The sequence below is a fragment of the Carcharhinus amblyrhynchos genome, chromosome 11, assembly GCF_965287045.1.
Source record: "Carcharhinus amblyrhynchos chromosome 11, sCarAmb.v2.hapA, whole genome shotgun sequence".
In the NCBI taxonomy this organism is placed as follows: Eukaryota; Metazoa; Chordata; class Chondrichthyes; order Carcharhiniformes; family Carcharhinidae; genus Carcharhinus; species Carcharhinus amblyrhynchos.
The window spans coordinates 53,953,689-53,974,903 of record NC_137334.1 but is presented as its reverse complement, the minus strand read 5'-3'; the positions used below and the strand labels follow the sequence as shown (position 1 = coordinate 53,974,903).

The following is a 21,215-nucleotide window of genomic DNA, read 5'->3' as shown; positions in this document are numbered from 1 at the left end:
GAAACAAGAAGTACCCCGAAAAGAACTGTATTTTATAAACTGGAGCCTAACCTCAGGACTGAATGTTCTTTTTCCTCCAATCCACTGGTTCTCAAACTGGGGTCCACATGGTAAGGCTGAGAAGCCTCTGTGTTACCTGATGCTGCCAGTCCTGGAGGCCCAACTGCATCTGCTTCATGGTGTGTGAGCCCTCAGCAACGGCCATGTGAGTCTGGACCAAGCTCTGGAACCCCTCAACAATTGTCCTCTGAAGCTGGGCCAAGCTCTTGAAGCTTGCTGCCATGGCTCTCAGCGACTCGACCATGCCTTTGACCCTGCCACCCATGGCCACCATTTCCTACCCCAATCTTTCCACCGCAGATGCCACCCTTGCAGTGTCAGCCTAGGTACCATGCAATGCTGACACCTTCTCATTCACCTGAAGGCTGTTGGGCCCTTCCAAACAGTATCGCAGTTGTTGGAATGTCTCTGACACGCCACCCTGTAGTTCCAGCCTCTGATTGAGAGCTTGATGACTGATGACTTCAGAATGTGGATGGGTGACGTAGCTTGGCATCATGTCTCACCAGGCAGTGCCAGAGGGATTTAAGAATGGTGCTGTCTGGTCATGGGTGGTCACTGTGGTGACCAGGAATGGGTCGAGGTGGACATTTCAGGTGTGATGGAAGGGACTGATGTCAGGACGAGACAGGTGGACATTCACCCTTACAGCTTGAATGAGGTCATTCATTCTCTGGCACAGTGTGTCAGGCCGCGGGCACTGACAGCTGTAGCCACCGCATCCCAGGCCGCATTTGAGTCCCTGCTCTCGGGTCAACTTCCCTACACAGTGCCCAGCAGACATCCAAGTTCTGCCTTGGTGAACTGTGGGGCTGGTCTATGTGGTGCCATCTTTCTGGTGTGACTGGCTGTGAGTGCAGAGCGTTTAAATGCAGCTGCCCCTTGTTAATGGCACATAGCTTGGCCACCTTGGATAAGCCTGGAGACTCTATAACAGCGTTATTCAGGTGATGGCTCTTTCAGTGCATTGTCAGCGAACTGCAGTGTGGAGTGCACTGGAGACCGGCACAGATCACTCCATTGTTCTTGCTGTAATGACACTTTGAAATTTTTTGGGAGAATTTTGCCCCATATTTCAAGCTGTGATCTTTTGTCAAAACTATTCTGATGAAAGGTCACAACCTGAAAAGTTAACTGTTTCTTTCTCCACAGATGCCGTCAGACCTATAACGTATTTCCAACAGTATCAGTTTCTATTTCAGACATTCTTTCTGCACAGTAGTTTGTTTTTGGATGAAAGTAAAGGAGCCTAAATAAAAGACTGATTTCTCTAAAGGTCTAACACAGAACAATGGAGTTAGTTACATGATGATGGAACTGATAAGCTATGTTGGTTGGCCAAGAACAAGAAAATCTGTGCCTTGACTGTGTTAAATGAAGTATATGATTGCTTTCTATCATGAGGTAAAATAGTCCTTTTACAACTGTGATAAGCATGGAAAATAATAAAACAGAATATAGCAGATTATACTGAAATTGCATAATGGAGTTCAAGGAAACATTTCATTTGCAATATGACTTATTTTCCTTTCTTTCAATTTTGAAATAAAATCCTTAGATTAGAAATTCAGCTTCAACCTGGTTCAACTGTAGGCATTTTTATATAAATTCAACAGGTTTAGAACAAAGTCTAAAACAGGCATCTAAAATAGTAATATGGTATCTAGCTGTACATCAAATAGGAGTTAAAATTATATTCATTTAAACTTGAGAGAGTCTTGGCTATATGAAAAAAGCCTATAGGCTCTAATGTTTTTTCAACTCTTAGTACTAAAAATTTATAGAAAATCACTATTAAAAATTGCATTTTCACCAACCAGAAGGGGGATAATACAATAGATGAAATTGGAATTATGTTGAGGTACTGGGAAGATTGGGCAGGCCATGGGCAGAACAATCAGGACACCCGTCAGTTGTCACCAGTGAAAGACTAAAATTAATTTGCTTGTCAGGCATCATTTACATTTAGCAGCGTGAGCTGTCAGTGTTTTTCTGGCATTGGTCAACTTGCCAATAAGTAGAGTAGGAAAATTGGCAATCCATTTAGGGAGCCAAACCATTGAAGTGCTAGGCTGATTGGAATGGGCACAGTGGAAAGTGAAGCATTATGTTCACCTAACCCCCAAAAATCCAGTATTTACATTACTACCAGCGTCCAGCGATCTATTTAAGATGTTGGATTGATTATATTCCACCTTTTTGCATGGAACTTGCACAGCTTGGACATTGAAGGTTTACTCATCATCAAAATTATATTGGGATTCTATGTGTATCACAGGACCCCCAAAGTGCATAATGTAATGATGTTCTTGTCTGTCTCTGGAAGCCTCCATCCTTTACTTCAGCTTTTGGACTAAAATGAGAGCAGGTGCAAAAACAAAGGAAGATGACAAAGTTTTTCAATGTAATTTTGCTCTTGCTGAAAACCAGAGATCAAAAGTGGCTCCAATGTAACAGTTACTGTCTTACCTTTTGATGAATATTACAAACTTCAAATGAAAATGTGCCATTTTCAACCGCAAGACATTTTCTTGTTCCAACATTAAAAAGCTGGAAATTGATAACAATCGTTAACTTAATGCAGAAAAGGTTGCATATTAAATACTGTTTACCTGTGGGTAAAACATTAAACAATTAATATCCACCTACCTATATTAATTGCACTGAGAGCTACATTGAATTGTCAATCTCCTGCAACAATAGTTGAAAGTGTGATAGTAACAGGAAAATGATGTAAATTCCTTCGTTAAATAGCAGACAGTGTAACCTAACACAAATATTTAATATCTTTTAATACTATTATATAATATGATTTCACATGGATGAAGTTTCAAATAATTGAAACTGATGCAGAGAATAAGATTGACAATAAAAAGATGAAAACAGCTCCTGCAGTTCCTGAGTAGAAATCCATGATGTAGCAAATAGATATACTTCAAATATACTGTAAAGTTTTAACACACTTTATATTAATTGGCAGTGTGCCATAACTAAACACATCTGAGACTATTTTCTTTTAATTGGTTAGGCTTTTTCTGGTGGTATTAGAAGGCAACTGTATATTAATTTAAAGATTGTTCTCTGTGTATGTGAATTAATAAATTTTCTTTGCAATCATGAATGGTCACTGAACTGGAGACCATTTAGCCCATATCTGTAGGAGCAACTCACTTAGTCCCACTACCCTGTTTTTTGCCCGTGACTCTGCAAATTTGTTCTTTTCAGGGGAACACTGTACCATAGAGGTAATGTCACTGGACTAATAACCAAAAGATCTAGACTAATACTCTGGGGGTGAGAGATCAAATCCCCCCAAATGGCATAAGTTCAAAATCGTAAATCTGAAATATAAAGCTAGCTCAATAATGGTGACCATAACAACTATCATCGATTGTTGCAAAAGTCATCTGGTTCTCTAATGTCTTTTAGGGAAGGAAATGCACCATCCTTACATGTGACTCTGGACCAGCGAGGCCCACATCCCATGAAAGAATGAGGAAAGAAAGATAATTATCCAAATCACGTTTGAAAGCCAGGATTAAATAAATCTGCCACCACCTCATGCTCAGGTGCATTCCAGATTCTGACTAACATGACTGATAACTTCCAGATTTTCTAAGATTATTTTTTAAAATTCATATGAAAGCCACCATTAAGTGCCCAGGCTCCTCTCACTAACATTTCCTTAAAAACAATGTTTCTCCAAAAGAACTTACCAAGCCATCAGTTCTCACTAAAGATGTCTGTAAATCAGGGTAGACATTTTCTAAATACCACTTAAAGCTCTTACATTGGAGCCTTTTCCGGAGTTCCTTCTGTTTTTTTAAGTCCCCAATGTTAAATTCAATGTTATTTGTGTTAAGAAGGTGGTGGTAACCATGCCCGTAGAAAACATCAACATATTCATCCAGCCAAACTTCTGCCACACGGGCTAGATTCCGTTCCACAGTCTTAATTCTGTTCTTTGGAAATGTGTATGGATTGCCATCGCGAAAAATATGGCCCACTCTTGAACATGGGATAATCTCAATTTCTCCTCCGCACATCCAAACCTGTTCCATGAAAATAATGAATATATTTGAGAACTAGTGAAGAAATAGCAGCAGGGATGGACCATATAGCCTCTTCTGCATGCTTCGTCATTCAATAGGATCATGGCTGACCTTATGCTTCAACGTAACTTGCTTGCCCGCTCTTTGATTTCCTAAGCCACAAAACATAACTGAAATATACCCAATGATGAAACATCCATAATCCTCTGAGGTAAATCCAAAGAGTCAGAATACTTTCTCCAGAGAATTTCTTCCTCATCTCAATCTTAACTGATCGCGCCCCCAACCCTCATCCTGACATGAGTCCCTAGGTGGGATTTTCTGCACCTCCCCACAGAGGGCATTATGTGGGCGAGAGCGAAAGTATAATGAGCAGGAAAATTGGTTTTATGATGATGTAAAACCAATTCGCAATGGTGTCATACAGACTCCAATGGCAGGCTCCTTTTTCCGCCATAAATTGTTCTCAATTGAAGAGTCAACTGCAATAAGCTTCGGGGTGACACGGAGCCCAGTGGTTAGCATTGCTGCCTCACAGCTCAAGGGACCTGGATTCAATTCCCTACTTGGGTGTCTGTCTGTGCGGAGTTTGCATATTCTTCCTCTGTCTGTGTGGGTTTCCTCTGGGTGCTCCGGATTCCTCCTACAGTCCAAAGATGTGTGGGATAGGTTGATTGGCCATGCTAAATTGCCCTTAGTGTCACAGGATGTATGGGCTAGAGGGATTAGCAGAATAAATATGTGGAATGACAGGGATAGGGCCTGGGTGGGCTCAAGGGGCTGAATGGCCTTCTTCTGCATTGTAGGGTTTCTATGATTCTTTCTATGAGCCAGATTTAAAATGGGAAAGCAGACTTCAGAGGTAAATCAAAAGTTTGGTGTCACCTTAATACAGCCTGGGAACCGATAGTTAAAGCAACTGTGAAGATTTTATGCAACAGTCGAGACAAGGAAATCCTGAAGGGGAAGACATCAAATCTGGATGCTGGATTTCTTGTTAAAAGTGAAGCAGTGGAAGGGTCTTTTTCTGGCTGGAGGTCTGTGGCTAGTGGTGTTCCGCAGGGCTGTGTCCTGGGACCTCTGCTATTTGTGATATATATAAATGATTTGGAAGAAGGTGTAACTGGTGTGATCAGTAAGTTTGCGGATGGCTGGACTTACGGATAGCGATGAACATTGTCAGAGAATACAGCAGAGTATAGATAGGCTGGAAAATTGGGTGGAGAAATGGCAGATGGAATTTAATCCAGATAAATGCGAAGTGATGCATTTTGGTAGAACTAATGTAGGGGGGAGCTATACGATAAATGGCAGAACCATCAAGAGTATAGACACACAGAGGGACCTGGGTGTGCAAGTCCACAAATCCTTGAAGGTGGCATCACAAGTGGAGAAGGTGGTGAAGAAGGCATATAGCGTGCTTGCCTTTATAGGATGGGGCATAGAGTATAAAAATTGGTGTCTGATATTACAGCTGTATAGAACGTTGGTTAGGCCATATTTGGAGTACTGCGTCCAGTTCTGGTCGCCACACTACCAGAAGGACGTGGAGGCTTTGGAGAGAGTCCAGAGAAGGTTTACCAAGATGTTGCCTGGTATGGAGGATCTTAGCTCTGAGGAAAGATTGGGTAAACTGGGGTTGTTCTCTCTGGAAAGACGGAGAATGAGGGGAGACCTAATAAAGGAATATAAAATTATGAAGGGCATAGATAGGGTGAACAGTGGGAAGCTTTTTCCCAGGTCGGAGGTGATGAACACGAGGGGTCACAGGTTCAAGGTGAGGGGGGCAAAGTTTAACTCAGATATCAGAGGGACGTATTTTACACAGAGGGTGTTGGGGACCTGGAATGCACTGCCAAGCAGGGTGGTGGAGGCAGATATGCTGGGATCGTTTAAGACTTAGCTGGATAGCCACATGAAAAGACTGGGAATGGACAGATACAAACGAATGGTCTAGTTGGACCAATGAGCAGCGCAGGCTTGGAGGGCCAAAGAGCCTGTTTCCTGTGCTGTATTGTTCTTTGTTCTTTGATATCCAATTCTCTATTACTTTACCTAACTTATCATATGGTGAAAAACTGGGACAACAATGCAGATTCCTGAACACTACCTGGCATTGCACGCCAATCAAAACATGAATCTTATTATTCCTATTTGTGTCTTTTCTCCCAATCAATTACCAACCTATGTCACAATGTTACCTGTAATTCTACATAGTCTTATTTACAGCTAATACATAGAAACTGCATCATCCCATCAGAACAATTTAGTTTAGTGGCTTCCTGTTGTTTAAACTGTAGTACGGAGAAGTTGATGATCAACCCATTTGGCTTCTCTGCTGCTCAAATTGTTGTACATTTGGCTATTTCACTACGTAATAATATAAATCAACTCTGCTTCTGATCACGCTATTCCCTCCCTGTTACAATGGAGAAGTAGTCTAAATTATATGCTCAAGTCTCTGGAGTCACAGCCTTCTGACTCGAAGATTTGAACCAGTGAATCAAAACAAACAACACTGAGAGTGTATATTTTCACTTATAAGATTCAGTGGACATTTATAATATGATTCAGGATAGGTTATTGTACTGTGATGCTACTGTACTTCTAAGAAATGTATTTTTTCAAATCACGTTCTCTGCAGTTTGTAAGCAGGCCTTTTGTTTTCATAATGGCATCAACTGCCTGCTTAGAAGTCCTTTTATTGCTGCTTGAATGGTTTATATAGGGTTTTGTTTATTGAGATGTTGTGGGAAGATTGAGTGACAAGTCAAAGTCAGGTGGTTTCTCTACAGAGGAATCCAAGCATTCATTTTCATTTTTAGTTCAAAGGTGTTTTACTTCAGGCTGGATGCAGTGTTCAGTCTCTCTCACTCCTTGGTATTATAGTTTCCGCTGGTTAGCTGGAAGCAGATTTTATTACCTTCCTGGAGTGAGAATTCTGTCTCTCAGGGGTTCGCTGGCTAAAAGCTAGAGGCCAGCAGTGGCATTATCTCTACCTCAAGGTCTGCTGCAAGTTACATGACTGGGAAGTCAGAATTTCAATTCTTCAAACAAAGGACTAAGTTCCAGCACCACATGAGAAGTATTATTTTCTGTATTAAACCTGTGGCAGGGATATGTTTATAAGGTGGTTGGTTTGGTTGGATCATTTCATATAGTTGTTAAGGTTTATACATTATAATGGCTGTTTCTTTTTTTTTGTTTGTAATTGATAAAAGTTATTGCTATATGTTAACTATATTCCTAAATAAACTTTGTTTGATAAAAGCTTCCTAGTGGGCCATTTGAATCATACCCGAAGTGAATCATCTCACGCTTATCCTAGCAAACTTCAAATTGCAAAATATATGATCCAGGCAGACTTCGTAAAACACTTTGGAGTTTCTGATCTGGATTATAACAGTACTTATCTTTTCCCTAGCTGTTTTTTAGGACTACTTTAAATAATTAATATTATAAATGCTCAACATACATAAAATGGAACCTCACAATGAAATTTTAGCAATGTAACTAAGTAACAGCCACTGCACTTTCATGATCTACCAGGGCAGAAGCATTTTTGAAAAGCTGTATTAAGTTGCTTTAAGCATAATCCTGAATTCACACTTCTATTATCAAATCATGCTTTTCAGGTGCTCCTTCATTGGTTAAACTACTTGGGCCTTTCCAGTGTGTTTATTTAATGAAGATATCATTACTTATCGATTATTTTTGGCCAGAATGAGATCATTTTAGTGGACAGACAATTATAATATTTTGGAACCTAACTGTCTAAAAGAAAATGCAGGTAGTTAGAAAAAAAACTATGGGGGATGACTTATTATGTTTTGAATCTCAAAATGCTTGAATGTTCTCAAAATTTAAATATTTAAATGTATTCAAATTATGGCACTCTCAAATGTGGAAATTGTTGGTTAGTTCAACGCATTTCCTGTGGAATTCTCAGTTCTCCTCAAATATTAATAAAGCACTTTTAACTCCAAATAAAATGATTTAACGTTCAATAATGCATGCATGTTTCTGACATCTGGTGAAAGGTCATTGATGGTACCTTAAAGGATAGCTCCATGTTTTCTCCACCCCAGACTTCCAAGCCTGCATCATAAGTACCCAGTTCATAAAAATATTTCTTGTCAATTGAAAATAATCCTCCTGCCATTATTGGACACCTAAATGAAAAACAGTTATAGAGTTGAAGTATATTTTATTGACTTCTTATTTTTGGACAATACAAAATTTATAGAATGCTGAATTGACAAAGCAACCATGGCTTCACCTGTAGAATATACAAACAACATGAAACTAGTGTGAGTGAATGATTCCAACATTACTTGCTCTTTAGGAAAACGTTTGATCAAAATTTGACTAGAATAAATTAATCTGTCACAGAAAAGCCATAAAATAAGAATAAAACGCTGCAGATGCTGGAGATGTGAAATAAAAACAGAAAGTGCTGGAAAAAATTCAGCAGGCATGGCAGTATTGGTGAAGAGAGAAACAAAGCAGAGATAGTGTTTTGACTCAAATATGACTCTTTTTTTGGAACCAGGAAAACCATGAGTTTGATAAGAAACATATTGCTGGAGTAGGGAACAGAAACAAGCATCTGGCAAAAGAACAGAGCAGGGAACAATGGGAGGCTGGCAAAGAAAGAATAATCACAAAGTGTCAAGCTGCAACCTATATCCTAGCTCAGCAAAGCTAGACAACAACTCATGTTAGATGGCTAGCAAATAGGGTTTACACAATTCATCAAATTATTATGCACCATAATCATAAAGTAGATCTTCATTTTTTTCACTCTAGCTTTATCAATTAGCTCAAATATGGAACTTTGAAGGGGCAATTTCAGAAATGCTTTATGGCGAATTGCAAGGACAGATTTATTAACATTATTATCTTTAATAAGTTGAGTTACCTTATTGGGTCCATTTCTTTTAGATTATATTTTTTAATCATTTCGTCAGGTATTGCCTTCCATTCAAAATTCATGGGCCAGGTAAATACTCCTCGGAGAAAACCAGTCACTCCTACATAGCTAAGTTAGACATAAAAATTTAAAACAATCATTAACAAGCAAACACTGTTGAATGAAGAAATTCCTAGAAATCAAAAGATCTTAAGTGTGAAATAACAAACTATCATAAATGCAGAAAATCTATTTTAGAAATACAAATCAGACTTTCAGAAACATTGTGAGACAATCAATGATTCTAGCAGAACACAAAAGCAAGAGCAGAATAAATATGTGTGGCTTCTAGCAAGGACTTTTGTCTTACATGCTTACAAAAGATGCTTTATATCATTCTATTCTACTGAAAAGGGCAGCACTTTTATAATGATGTGGTATGTGGAAGCACAGTCCATGTGCAAGAATCAAATTTCTTAACTAACAGCTGATCTTAGTCACCCTAAAGTTGCACACAATCAGTTGTACTGGATTTGTGCCAGTGCATCTATAGTTGCTGATTTTGAGGCCAATTCAGATCCCTCCTAATGGAGTGCATTCCATGCATTCGATATCTGGTGGCAGTGCTGGTTCAGATCACATCCTACATTTTATACTCTCCTCTGTACCAGAAAATTTTTTCATTTGTTTCTTCAAACCTAACAGGTTCCTTTCATTCTCCTGGAAAGCTCTATCCAAACAACAGAAATATTTGTTTTGAAGAAGGGTGGAATTTTCCCATCCTGCTATGCTGACTCCTTTAGCGCAACGAGCCGAGAGACTCGAGCAGCGGCCAATTTGCCTGATTTGCGCTGGTGTCTGGGCCTCTGCGTGTCCCAGCCAAAGTTTTGTGGTGCCAACAGATCCACACTGAAAATCAGCATAACGGACATTAGCATGTGTTTGCAAACCTTAACATTTAATTAGCGACTATAATCTTTGCCCCACTGGCGTCTCCCCTGCCTCTGGTGTGACGTCACGCTGGCGGGGATTACAACTGTTGTATAAAAATCGGGACTGTTGAACAGGAGTAAAGAGAGACATTTTATGGAGCTGCAGCCCCTGGGGTGCAGTGGAGATTGGAGGCAGGGCTTGGAAAATTTTTGCTTGTTGTGAGGAGATCCCTGGAAAGCTGGAAGTGCTGTCCCCATGCCCAGGGATGTTCCATGCAGTCTCTGTGGGGTAGGGTCCTTTCCTGACTGTTGGTCAGGCTGCTATCTCCCTGCCTACCGTGTTAACGATGCCAATGGCAAACAATTTAATCAAGTGACATATGGCACCACAGCATCCACAAGTGGGGGGGTACTGGTCCTAGTGAGGGGCGGGGATGGGGGAGAGGGGAGTTGTGCTGAGGTTGTTGCAAGCAATGACATGTATCTATCAATCTCTTACTCTCTAACCCCCACCGTGCAAAATGGATCTTGGTCTCATTGATTTAGAACAGGCCATTATGGTGGTGGCTGAGAAGGAGGAGGTGGCTCAGGAGGTGGAGGGCATGGGGAGGCCACTCCAGGAGCAGCCAGTGACAGTCCCTCAGTAAGTAGGGCAGGGGGGCTGCCAGTGATGCCCATGAGGTGGGACAGCAGCCTCCCGAAAAGGTGGCCAGGAGAAGGATGTGGAAGCTTAGGCAGTTCTAGACCAGGACATCATTCAAGGGGCTGTTGGAGGTTATGCGCCATTGCCAGCTCCACCTATCTGAGGACACAGTCTGCATCTGTGTAAAGTGCTCATATATCTGGCACCTCAGGGAAGGGGCAGCCACCTGCTGCCAGTAGAAGTTAAAGTGATGCAATAGGATCATTTCAGCCACCCAGTGGAATCTCTCAGGCCTCAGTCCATGGATGTGTTCGCCACGTGACAGATGCCTTGTTCCCCCAAAATACGTCCATTTTGATGTTGGACAGGATCAGCAGGGGCCCGGGTTGCAGGCTTTGCCGCCCCATGAGCAGCAGTGGATGGGACACACATCGCCCTGCAGTCCCAGCGAGGTGAGGGGCAACCATTTATCAACAGAAAAGGGGTTCTGCTCCCTCACTATACAAATTGTATGTGACCATCAGATGAACATCATGCAGGTCTGTGCCCATCACTCAGTGAGTGTCCATGACAGCTATGTGCTGAGGTGGTCGGACATCTCTGGGCTCTTTGATGATGAGCCCAGGGTGCCAGGATAGCTTGTGGGGGACAAGGGCTACCGGTGAGGTCATTGCTGATGATGCCAGGGCAGAGGCCCAAGACCAACTGTTGTGATGAGTCCGTAGTAGACCATTGCACAAGCCTGCTGAAAATATGATTCCATTGCTTGACTGTTCTGGAGGTACTCTCCAGTATGACTCTGTGCGGGTCTCACACATTATAATCATCTGCTGCACCCTGCATGATATAGTGCAACAGCAGAGAGACCAGCTGGAGGAGGAAGGATCGGCACCAGGCAGAAGTGGACAACTTGCCATATGTAGAGCTGGAGATGGATGGCAGGTGGCAACAGCAGGTGGCAATGACAGGACAGGGCAGGACAACAAGGGAGGCCCTGAAAGCAGCTCACTTCACTTAACTGGTGATGTCCAGTATGGAGGTTGCTCCCAACACTCTTCCACCACATCTCAGGAGCCACTGCAGCCAACCTCCACAATGCAAAGCTGGCCACTCAACCCACATAACCCTCCCTCTTCTTCCCTCCCCCCTACATCAAGAAACATCACAACAGGTTAATGGGCCTGGGCTGGCATTGTTAATGAGCCTTTGGTGAAGACTGGGGGATGATGATGACTCACTGTAAGGCACGCTGGGATCCTGTCCTGGTGCCACTCAAGTCTGAATCCTATCTTATCTCCAAATGCACTCTGCCACTGGGCCCAGGTAGCAGTAAGGGTTAGGAATGCAATCATGTGGGGCAATGGGTCGGGGGGCTTCAATGGGGGAAAGTGTTGTTGTTTGAGCGAGGGTCTGGGGCAGTAGTGTGGGCAGTCTATAATCTTTGGCCGAGGGGCTGTTTTTGCATAGCACAGCAGTCTGCGCCTCGATGCATGAGACTGTACTGCAGGGGGAGAATCAAAGACAGATGAGTCATAGCTGTGAGGTACAAAAAACGTTATTGTGCTCTTAACATTGACCAGAACTTAACCCTGACTACTGGTGACCTTCAACTATGCCCTTTTGATGGCCCCACAACTTTCTAATCTGTGCGGCCTACTACTTCGTCTAGGTGCTCCCCAAGATGCACATCGGAGATAGAGGGGTCCAGCTGTGATCCATGTCTCGTTGCCTGTCATGCCCTTGGTGGCTCCCTGTCCTGCAGGGCCTGACACCTGGCTGACTTACAGATGACACTGATATTTCTTTGCCAACTTGTTCATCTAGCTGGCCCTGAGATGCTTCAGTGTGAGGAAGGGGAGAATTGGAAGGTCTCGGGGCATCTGGAGTCTCCTGGGTAGAAGACCCTGGCATGGGCTCTAACCCTTTCTCCTCCCTTGGGGTGCCCTATAGGACCCAGGGACACTCCATGGGACACCAGGGTAGTAGGACCGAGCTCCAGAAGCTCCAGTGTCACCTGGCTCTGCTCACCTGGAGGCCCTGAAGCATCTGGCCTGTGGTCTATCCCTCAGCCTCTGAGACTGGGCCAAATTTTGGACCCCTCTGCTTCAGCATTCTGTGAGAAAGCCAGGCTCTGGAGCCCCCTCAGTGTTAGCCCTCTGAGACTAGGCTAACCCCCTTGGGGTGTCTGCGGATGGCACATATACAGGTTTCAGAATGGGATGTACACTCACCCTTGCAGCCCAAAGAAGTTTGTTCATCTTCTTATGGTACTGCTCTCCGACCGAAGGTCAGTGTCCTGGCATTCACTGCAGGTGCCACTGCCTCCCATATGGAGCTTGCTGCACGACCCCTTGGGCGGTGGCCCTGAGTGGGATACAACAGATGTTACCTCTTCTCTGCTGCATCCAGCAGGTGGGACTACCCAATCTCCAAAACTCTTGGAGCATTTTTCTTTGGAGCCATTTTCCTGGCGTGCCTGCCTTTGTGTCCATCATTGTAGCTTATATACAGCTCTGCTTGTTAAGGGAGTCCAGATGAATCAATTTGGACCAGTCATGGACCTGTTAGTTAAATTTCATTGTGAATAATGTAGAGGCAACCTGGTTTCAATACAGGATGAGCCATCTCCAAAGGTACTGATTGGGTAGTGTGACTTACTAAATTCATAATTGACATTCTACCTGTCAGATAGCTCAGAAAGGTAAACTTTCCCTCGCCATCATTTGATCAGTCTCCAGTCTTTGACACAGTTATCCACATCAACCTCCTTCAATACCTGTATATTATTGTTTAGTTGGGTAGGACTGCTCTCACTTGGTTCCATTTTTTTCTTGTTAATATGAACCAGAGAGTCACTTGCAATAACTTCTCTTTCTGCTTCCGCAAATTATCCCTTGTGTCCACAGGGATCCTTACTTGGCCCCTTTCTATTTCTCATCTACATGCTGCCCCTCGGTGACAGCATCCAATGGCACTGTTGATCAGCTTTACCTCACTACCATCTCTCTTGACTCCACTACATTAGCTAAATATCACACTGTTTATCCAGCATGTAGTACTGGAGGAGCAGGAATTCCATCCAATTAAATATTGGGGACACTGACGCCATTGTTTTTGGTCCCTCTATCAAACTCCCTTTCCTAGCTAATGACTCCATGCCTCTCCCTGGCAATGGTCTGAATTAGGCCAGTTTGTTTGCAACCTTGGTGTTACACTTGATCTGAAGATAAACTTCTTTCTTCATATTCCTGCCATCGCGAAGACTGCTTATTTCTACACCTACATACATTACCCAACTATATCCTTGTCTCAGCTCATGTGCTACTGAAATTCTTATTCATGACTTATTAACCTCTGGATCTGACTATTTAAATGCACTCGTAGCTGCTCTCCCACATTCTACCCTCCATAAACTAGAAGTCATCTTAAACTCTGCTGCCCACATCTTAAATAGCACTAAGTCTAGATCCCTGATCACTGACCTATATTGGCTCCAGGTCATTTAAAATTCTCATCCTTGTTTTCAAATTCCTTCTTGGCCTTGCCTCCATCTATGGAATCTCCTCTCACAACCCTATGAGATATCTGCAAACATTTAACAGTGGCCTCTTGTGTAGTCCCAATTTTAATTGCTCTGGCATTGGTAGATGTGTCTTTGGCTGCTTAGGGTTTGAAGTTATGGAATTCCCTCTGCATACCTCCCCATTTCACTTTCCTCCTTTAAAACTGTAGTAATTCATCCAAATGCCAGTTTCCCTTCACCATCACCCTTTACTGTGCACCAAAGAGAAGAGCTATGCCTGCAGCTCACAGCTAGACAGTCTACACCTCAAGGCTTACAATGCCGGTCCAGGTTGAGAAGCAGGTTTAAAAGTCTTCACTGAGAGCGAGCCTCTGCTCATTTAATAAGGAACCTCATACTCCACGAAGCCAATGGAGAGATCGAATGACAATCCCCCGTGGTCTTTGTGGCCATCATAACATCCCTCTCCCCTTAGATTCATATCTCTCTCAGCGCCCCCTTGTAAGAAGGTCTTTCTGTTGCTTAGCAGTCAGTCTGACGTCTATCAAAGGCGGGACTGGGTTAGGAGTTTTAAACTGAACAGGGGACCTTCATTTGCAGAAGGAGCATTACAGGGTTACCAATGCGGGTTCTTCTTCAGGTTTCTGTTTCAGCCCAGAGGCCCACTTGTTCAGCCTCCATCTCCGAGTCCATACTTACACTACCTGGACAGGCTTCGAGCTGAGGGCTAACACTGGTAGCGACCATCTTCATGACTGGCAGTGACACCTACTCAGGCAAGAACTCCCTGATTCTGAGATTGTCCTAGTGCTTCTTTATCTTGGACTTTAACTTTGTAAGATACTGATCCAGTTTTCTCCATAATGATCCCACCTTTTAACACATCTGTGCGATGCTTTTCCCCCCTAGCATTTTACAATTTTACCAACACCAAATTCTAGCTTCCTATCTCCCAATCTACAATTATTCTACCCAACTTCGCAGCACATGGAACCCATAAAGGATCCTGTAAGTTTCACATGTACATGCGCCCACGGTCTGTCAGATCACCCACATAGGTACAGGGAGGCTGAAGGAGGGAAGTTTTGATTTTCCTGGCACAGGTCACATCGCTTCACCTAATCTATGTCAGAGTCAAGATTGAGCCATCAGACTTAACTCCCAGCCAGCATTTTCACTTTTCATATGCCTCGATAGCCAATATGTAGTTCCATTAATATTGGGCATCATCCTGGAGGTGGAACAATTACTCTTGGGATCCCCAAGGAATGATCCTGACCTCAACATGAAGTTCATTATTCTTAATAGGGTAGGGTTTCATTTCTTCAGAGGGCCATCTTTGGAATCCACCATGTAGGATCATGTACCTTATTTCAGATAAAGTTGGTTCTTTTTGGTTCCGGGCTTTAATCTGCCTTGCTGACACTGGCAAAGTCTCCAAAAAGGTCAGAATAATCACAACCTCTTCCAATGCTGGTAAAGGAGTCAGGTCTGTGGGCAACGGGAGGTGCATCAGCACTGGATATCTGGTTTACAGGTTGGTGCTCTCCAAAGTATTCATAGGTTGCCAATAACAAGGCCTAAGCGGAGATGATAGGGGAGATTACTTTATCCTCTTTCAAAAGCCAAAAAGGCTTTATGGTGGGTAACTAGAAAGTAACGTGTATCATAGTACTGATGGAATCTTTTTGCATCAAATCTAACTGCCAGCCCTTCATTCTCAATCTGAGAAAACCTTTCCTCCCTGCCCAACATGGTTTTAGGGATATAGACGATGGGTTCTTCTGTCTTTCCACAATGTGAAAACACTGCCCAAATCCTATATGGGGAACTGTCACAAGTCAATAGAAGTTATTTTTTTCGTGTCAAAATAGGCCAGTAGATTAGATGACAGCAGCTGACATTTAGCTTTACAAAAAGCCTCTGCCTGCAGTGCTTCCCAGGACCCTCTCTAATATTTTTACAGCAGGGCTTGCAAGGGGGAGGGGGGCCAGCATGGAAGCCAAGATTGGGCTAAATTTTCCATAGACATTTACTAATCCCAGGAAAGATTTCAATTCCAGGTGTTCCTTGGGGTTGGTGCTTCCTTGATGGCCTTTACCTTATCCTCTACTGGACCTACCTCATGCCATCTACTTGGTAGTCTAAATAGGTTACTTCAGCTGCTTGGAAATCGTATTTCTCTCTCTTCCAGCAAAATTCTGCTCTGGAAAATCTCTGCAAGATTTCTTCTAAGTTGACCAGGTGTTCTTTCTCCAAAGCCCCGATGGCTGAGATGTAATCTAAATATATTATGTTGTTTAGCCCATGAAGGATGTTCTCCATAATTCTTTGGAAAATGGGACACACTGATGAGGCCCCTGGGCAAGCGAGTATACTTATAGTGTCCCTTATGTGTGTTGATTGTCACGTATTTCCGGGATGACTCCTTCAGTTTAGGCATGGCTCATGTCCAACTTGGAGAATGTCTTGCCGTCTATTAATTTAGGATTCAAATCTTTGATTTGGGGCATGGGATACCTATTGAATTTGGAAACCTGACTCAGTGTTAGTTTATAGTCCCCACAAAGACGAACTGGTTTGTTGGGCTTGAGAATAGGGAGTGGAGCTCTGGCCCATTCTGCAAATTGCAAGGACCTCATTATATCCAAGCTTTCAAGGTGTCTTAGTTCAGTTTGTACCTTCACCAGCATGGAGTAAAGAGTCTGGTCTGGCTCTGAAATACCTACATGTTGTGTTGGGGCCAATTCAGATCTTAGCCTTGGCTCCTTTCATTTTCCCAAGCCCCCCTGAAAAATTCCAGGGTACCCAATAATAACTTTGTACAGTTCCCCCCCAACACAGCGTGAAGATCACCAACCAGTTCAGCCAAATCTGCTGGAGTCAATCTCTCCCCATCAAGATTGGTCTATGCCCCCATACAATGAGTGGGAGGTGAGCTGATTGCTGCCTAAAGGTTATTGGGGCCATTGTGGTGCCTTTCATTCGTAAAGTCCTCGCATATGGATGGCTAGTCTGGCCTTCATATCTTCCAAACTCAGGAGCTGGATGCCCAATTGGAGGTGCTTATAGGTTTGTTCTTTGATAATGGAAACTGCAGTTCCCGTGTCCACCTCCATCTTCAATGGATGGCTATTTACTAATAATTACACTATTATTGGGGCAACCTTCATTGTTACAGTACAATTCTGTTGTAATGTCCCCGACTCTGGAAGAAGGATACCTGCATGGTAGGCTCAAATACTGGACTGGGCTTTTTCACTAGGCAACATGCGTTTTGCTTGATTCTGAAATGTTGCCATGGCTGTGTCCTTTGACACTGCAATGTGGTCAGAAGTGGGGATGTTCACCGATGATTGAACAATGTTCAGCACCATTCGCGACCCCTCACTAAAGCAGTCCAGGTTCAAATGTAACAAAATCTGGACAATATCCAGGCTTGGGCTGACAGGTGGCAAGTAACATTTGCACCCCACAAATGCCAGGCAATGACCATCACCAATATGAGACACTCTAACCGCCATCCCTTAACATTCAATGGTGTAACCATCATTGAATCCCCACCGTCAACATCCTTGGGATTACCATTCACCAGAAACTCAACTGGACTCACCATATAAATACAGTGGCTATAAGAGCAGGTCAGAGGCTAGGAATGCAGTGGCAGGTAACTTACTTCCTGACACCCCAAAGCCTATCCACCATCTACAATGCACAAGTCAAGAGTGTGATGGAATATTCCCCTCTTGCCTGGATGGGTGCAGCTCCAACAACATTCAAGAAGCGTGACACCATCAAGGACAAAGCAATCCACTTAATTGGCATCACATCTACAAACATGCAAACCCTCCACCACTGACCTCAGTAGCAGCACTGCAGCAATACACCAAAGATCTTTAGACAACACCTTTCAAACCCACAACCACTTCCATCTAGAAGGACAAGGGCAGCAGATAAATGGGAAACCACCACCTGCAAGTTTCCCTCCAAGCTACCCACCATCCTGACTTGGAAATATATCGCCATTCCTTTGCAGTCGTTGGGTCAAAATCCTGGAATTCCTTCCTTAACGGCATTGTGGGTCAATCCACAGAACATGGACTGCAGCGATTCAAGAAGGCAATTCACCACCACCTTCTCAAGAGCAACTAGGGATGGGCAATAAATGCTGGCCAGCCAGTGATGCCCGTATCCCATGAATGAATATAAAAAATCATCTAGCAAGTGCACCTTTCTGGAGTATGCTCTCTAAAACTCTTAGGGTTGTCACTGACTGTCCTTTTCCTGACTGTCTGGTAGTGTTGTTAGGATTTGTATATGGAGGGGAGCTCTTTAATATCTAATTTACATGAGCCTTCTCCATGGAGGACTGATTACATGAGTTCCCTCCCTGTAGTAGGAGGGTATTGCTATCTGATGCTCCCTGTAGTTCCTGAGTCCCTTTTTCTGCATTCTCAAGTGATAAGGCTATTTCAATTACATTTTTAAATCTAAACTGGATTCTGCCAACAGCTTTTTTGGGTGGTTAGGTTATTGATGTTGCATACCAATCTGACTAGCAACATTTCATTACAAGATGGTCCAAATGTGCAAACTTGAAATATCTGGCTAATTTCCACAGCTTAACCAAGAACTCAGCGTTCCTCAGAATTTTTCCCAGCAATGTTAAAGCAATATCTCTGGAGGACTGCAGAGGGCTTTAGGACATAGTGGTTTTTCACCAGGTCTAGTAGCTCATTAAAAGTTTTAAAGTCAGGGACATCTGGATAGGTCAGACATTTTATCACACTTAAAGTTGGGATCCTGCATGCTATTAATAACATCACCTCTTGTTTTTCTCTCCTGAATATTGTTAGCATGGACGAAATAACACATGTGCTCTATAAATTGGCCTAGTCTTCCCCATTGGTGTCACTCTTCCCCACATTATATTCTCTTAGGCACATTTTTGCCCACTCACTTAATTTGTCTATATCCTTTTGCAACCTCTCTACATTCTCCTCACAGCTTACTTTCCCACTGAACTTTGTATAGTTACCAGGCCTGGATACATTACACTCTCTTCCCTCACCTAGGTCGTTAATACAGATCATAGATGACTGAGCCCCATGCACTGATTCCTGTAGTACCCCGCTAGTTAAACCTGCCAAGCTGAAAAATGACCCATTTATCCTGTCTCTCTCACAAGAGGTACCTCACAAGAGGTTATTGCAGAAGGTCAGGGGACATGGAGTTGGGGGTAGGGCGTTAGCGTGGATAGAGGATTGGTTGTCAAATAGGAGGCAGAGAGTGGGGGTCAATGGGTGCTATTCGGATTGGCGGTTGGTGACTAGTGGGGTGCCCCAGGGGTCGGTGCTGGGGCCTCAGCTATTTACCATTTATATAGATGATCTGGAGGAGGGAACCGAGTGCAGGGTGTCGAAATTTGCTGATGACACCAAGATTGGGGGAAAGGCAAATTGTGCGGAGGGTGTGGAGAGTCTGCAGAAGGATCTAGATAGGCTGGGCGAATGGGCCAGGAAATGGCAAATGGAATTTAATGTTGGCAAGTGTGAGGTGGTCCACTTTGGTAGGAAGAATGGTAGGAAGGACTATTACTTACGTGGCGAAAAACTGCAGCAGGCGACGGTGCAGAGGGACCTCGGGGTCCTTGTGCATGAGTCGCAAAAACCCAGCTTGCAGGTGCAGCAGGTGGTCAGGAAGGCAAATGGGATGCTGGCCTTCATAGCGAGGGGGATTGAATATAAAAGTAGGGAGGTCTTGCTGCAGCTGTATAGGGCATTGGTGAGGCCGCAGCTGGAGTACTGTGTGCAGTTTTGGGCGCCGCACCTGCGCAAGGATATTTTGGCCCTGGAGGGAGTGCAGAGGAGGTTTACTAGGCTGATACCGGAGTTGAGGGGATTGAGCTATGAGGAGAGGCTGAATAAACTAGGCTTGTACTCGTTAGAGTTTAGAAGAATGAGGGGAGATCTCATTGAGACGTATAAGATGATGAATGGGATGGATAGGATAGAGGTGGAGAGACTCTTCCCGCTCAAAAAAGACAGTAGGACTAGGGGGCACAGCCTCAAGATAAAGGGGAGGCGGTTTAGAACGGAGTTGAGGAGGAACTTCTTCACTCAAAGGGTGGTGAATCTCTGGAATTCTCTGCCCGTTGAAGTGGTGGAGGCTGCCTCGCTAAATATTTTTAAGAAGCGGGTTGATGGGTTCTTGATAAGAGAGGGGATTAAGGGTTATGGGGAGAGGGCGGGAAAGTGGAACTGAGCCACAACAGATCAGCCATGATCTTATTGAATGGCGGGGCAGGCTCGAAGGGCTAGATGGCCTACTCCTGCTCCTATTTCTTATGTTCTTATGTTCTTATGTTCTCTCTGGGCAGAATTTTACAAGATTTTTTCCAAGTGTCCAGCTGGTCTGAAAATGGAACAGTTCTAGATCTGTTTTTTGGGCGAGTTTTCAGGCCCAATCTTATGCACTCTTGTCTCTGAAATTTTGGACTAGTCAGTTTCTGGCCAGAGAGGCTGTGGGTCAGGCTCAACATGCCAGACAGCCTGTAGAGGGAGGTATTGCGCATGTGCAGGCCTCTGATGCTGCACATGTGCATTAACAGTGGCAGGAACCTACTAAAGAGAGTGCTGTCAGGCACCCGCAACTACAGGCAACCTCAAGTATCATTTCCCACCCCACACAATTGCAGGGGCCCATGACCCGAGATGCAGCCCCTGTCGATCCCCCCCATCGCCCAAACTGATCACAGACCACCTCCGTCCCCCACCAATCACGGTCCCCCTCCTTTCTCCACCAATCATGGATCCCTTCCCTCCCCTATCGATCTTGGTCCCGCCACCCTCCCCCACTGATCACATGCAGAGTGGCAGCAGGCCCTTCCTCCACAGGCTCAGTCCTATTGGCCCCAACCACACACACAGCCCTCCCATCCTGATACTTCCTCCCATAGGCCCTGCCTCCATTGGCCCCGTCCCTGGTGGGCATTGCTAAGGTGCCAGGCTGACATTGCCAAGGTGCCAGCCTGGCACTGCCAATCTGGCATTACCCTAGTGGCACCCCTGCCACCCCAGGGGAACTCAATGGC

General features: G+C 44.0%; 1 protein-coding gene across 3 annotated transcripts in view; it reads right to left on the bottom strand.

The window, feature by feature from the left end:
* galnt5 (polypeptide N-acetylgalactosaminyltransferase 5) overlaps nucleotides 1–21,215 on the bottom strand; it is a 66,831-nt gene that overhangs the window by 7,608 nt on the left and 38,008 nt on the right. For all 3 annotated transcript variants that reach the window (XM_080199099.1, XM_080199101.1, XM_080199102.1), the window contains 4 exons: nucleotides 9,034–9,153; nucleotides 8,167–8,284; nucleotides 3,777–4,112; nucleotides 2,530–2,610 (listed from right to left, as the gene is read on the bottom strand). In XM_080199099.1, the coding sequence (XP_080055225.1) occupies nucleotides 2,530–2,610; nucleotides 3,777–4,112; nucleotides 8,167–8,284; nucleotides 9,034–9,153 (655 nt within the window). The remainder of the gene's footprint in view (nucleotides 1–2,529; nucleotides 2,611–3,776; nucleotides 4,113–8,166; nucleotides 8,285–9,033; nucleotides 9,154–21,215) is intronic.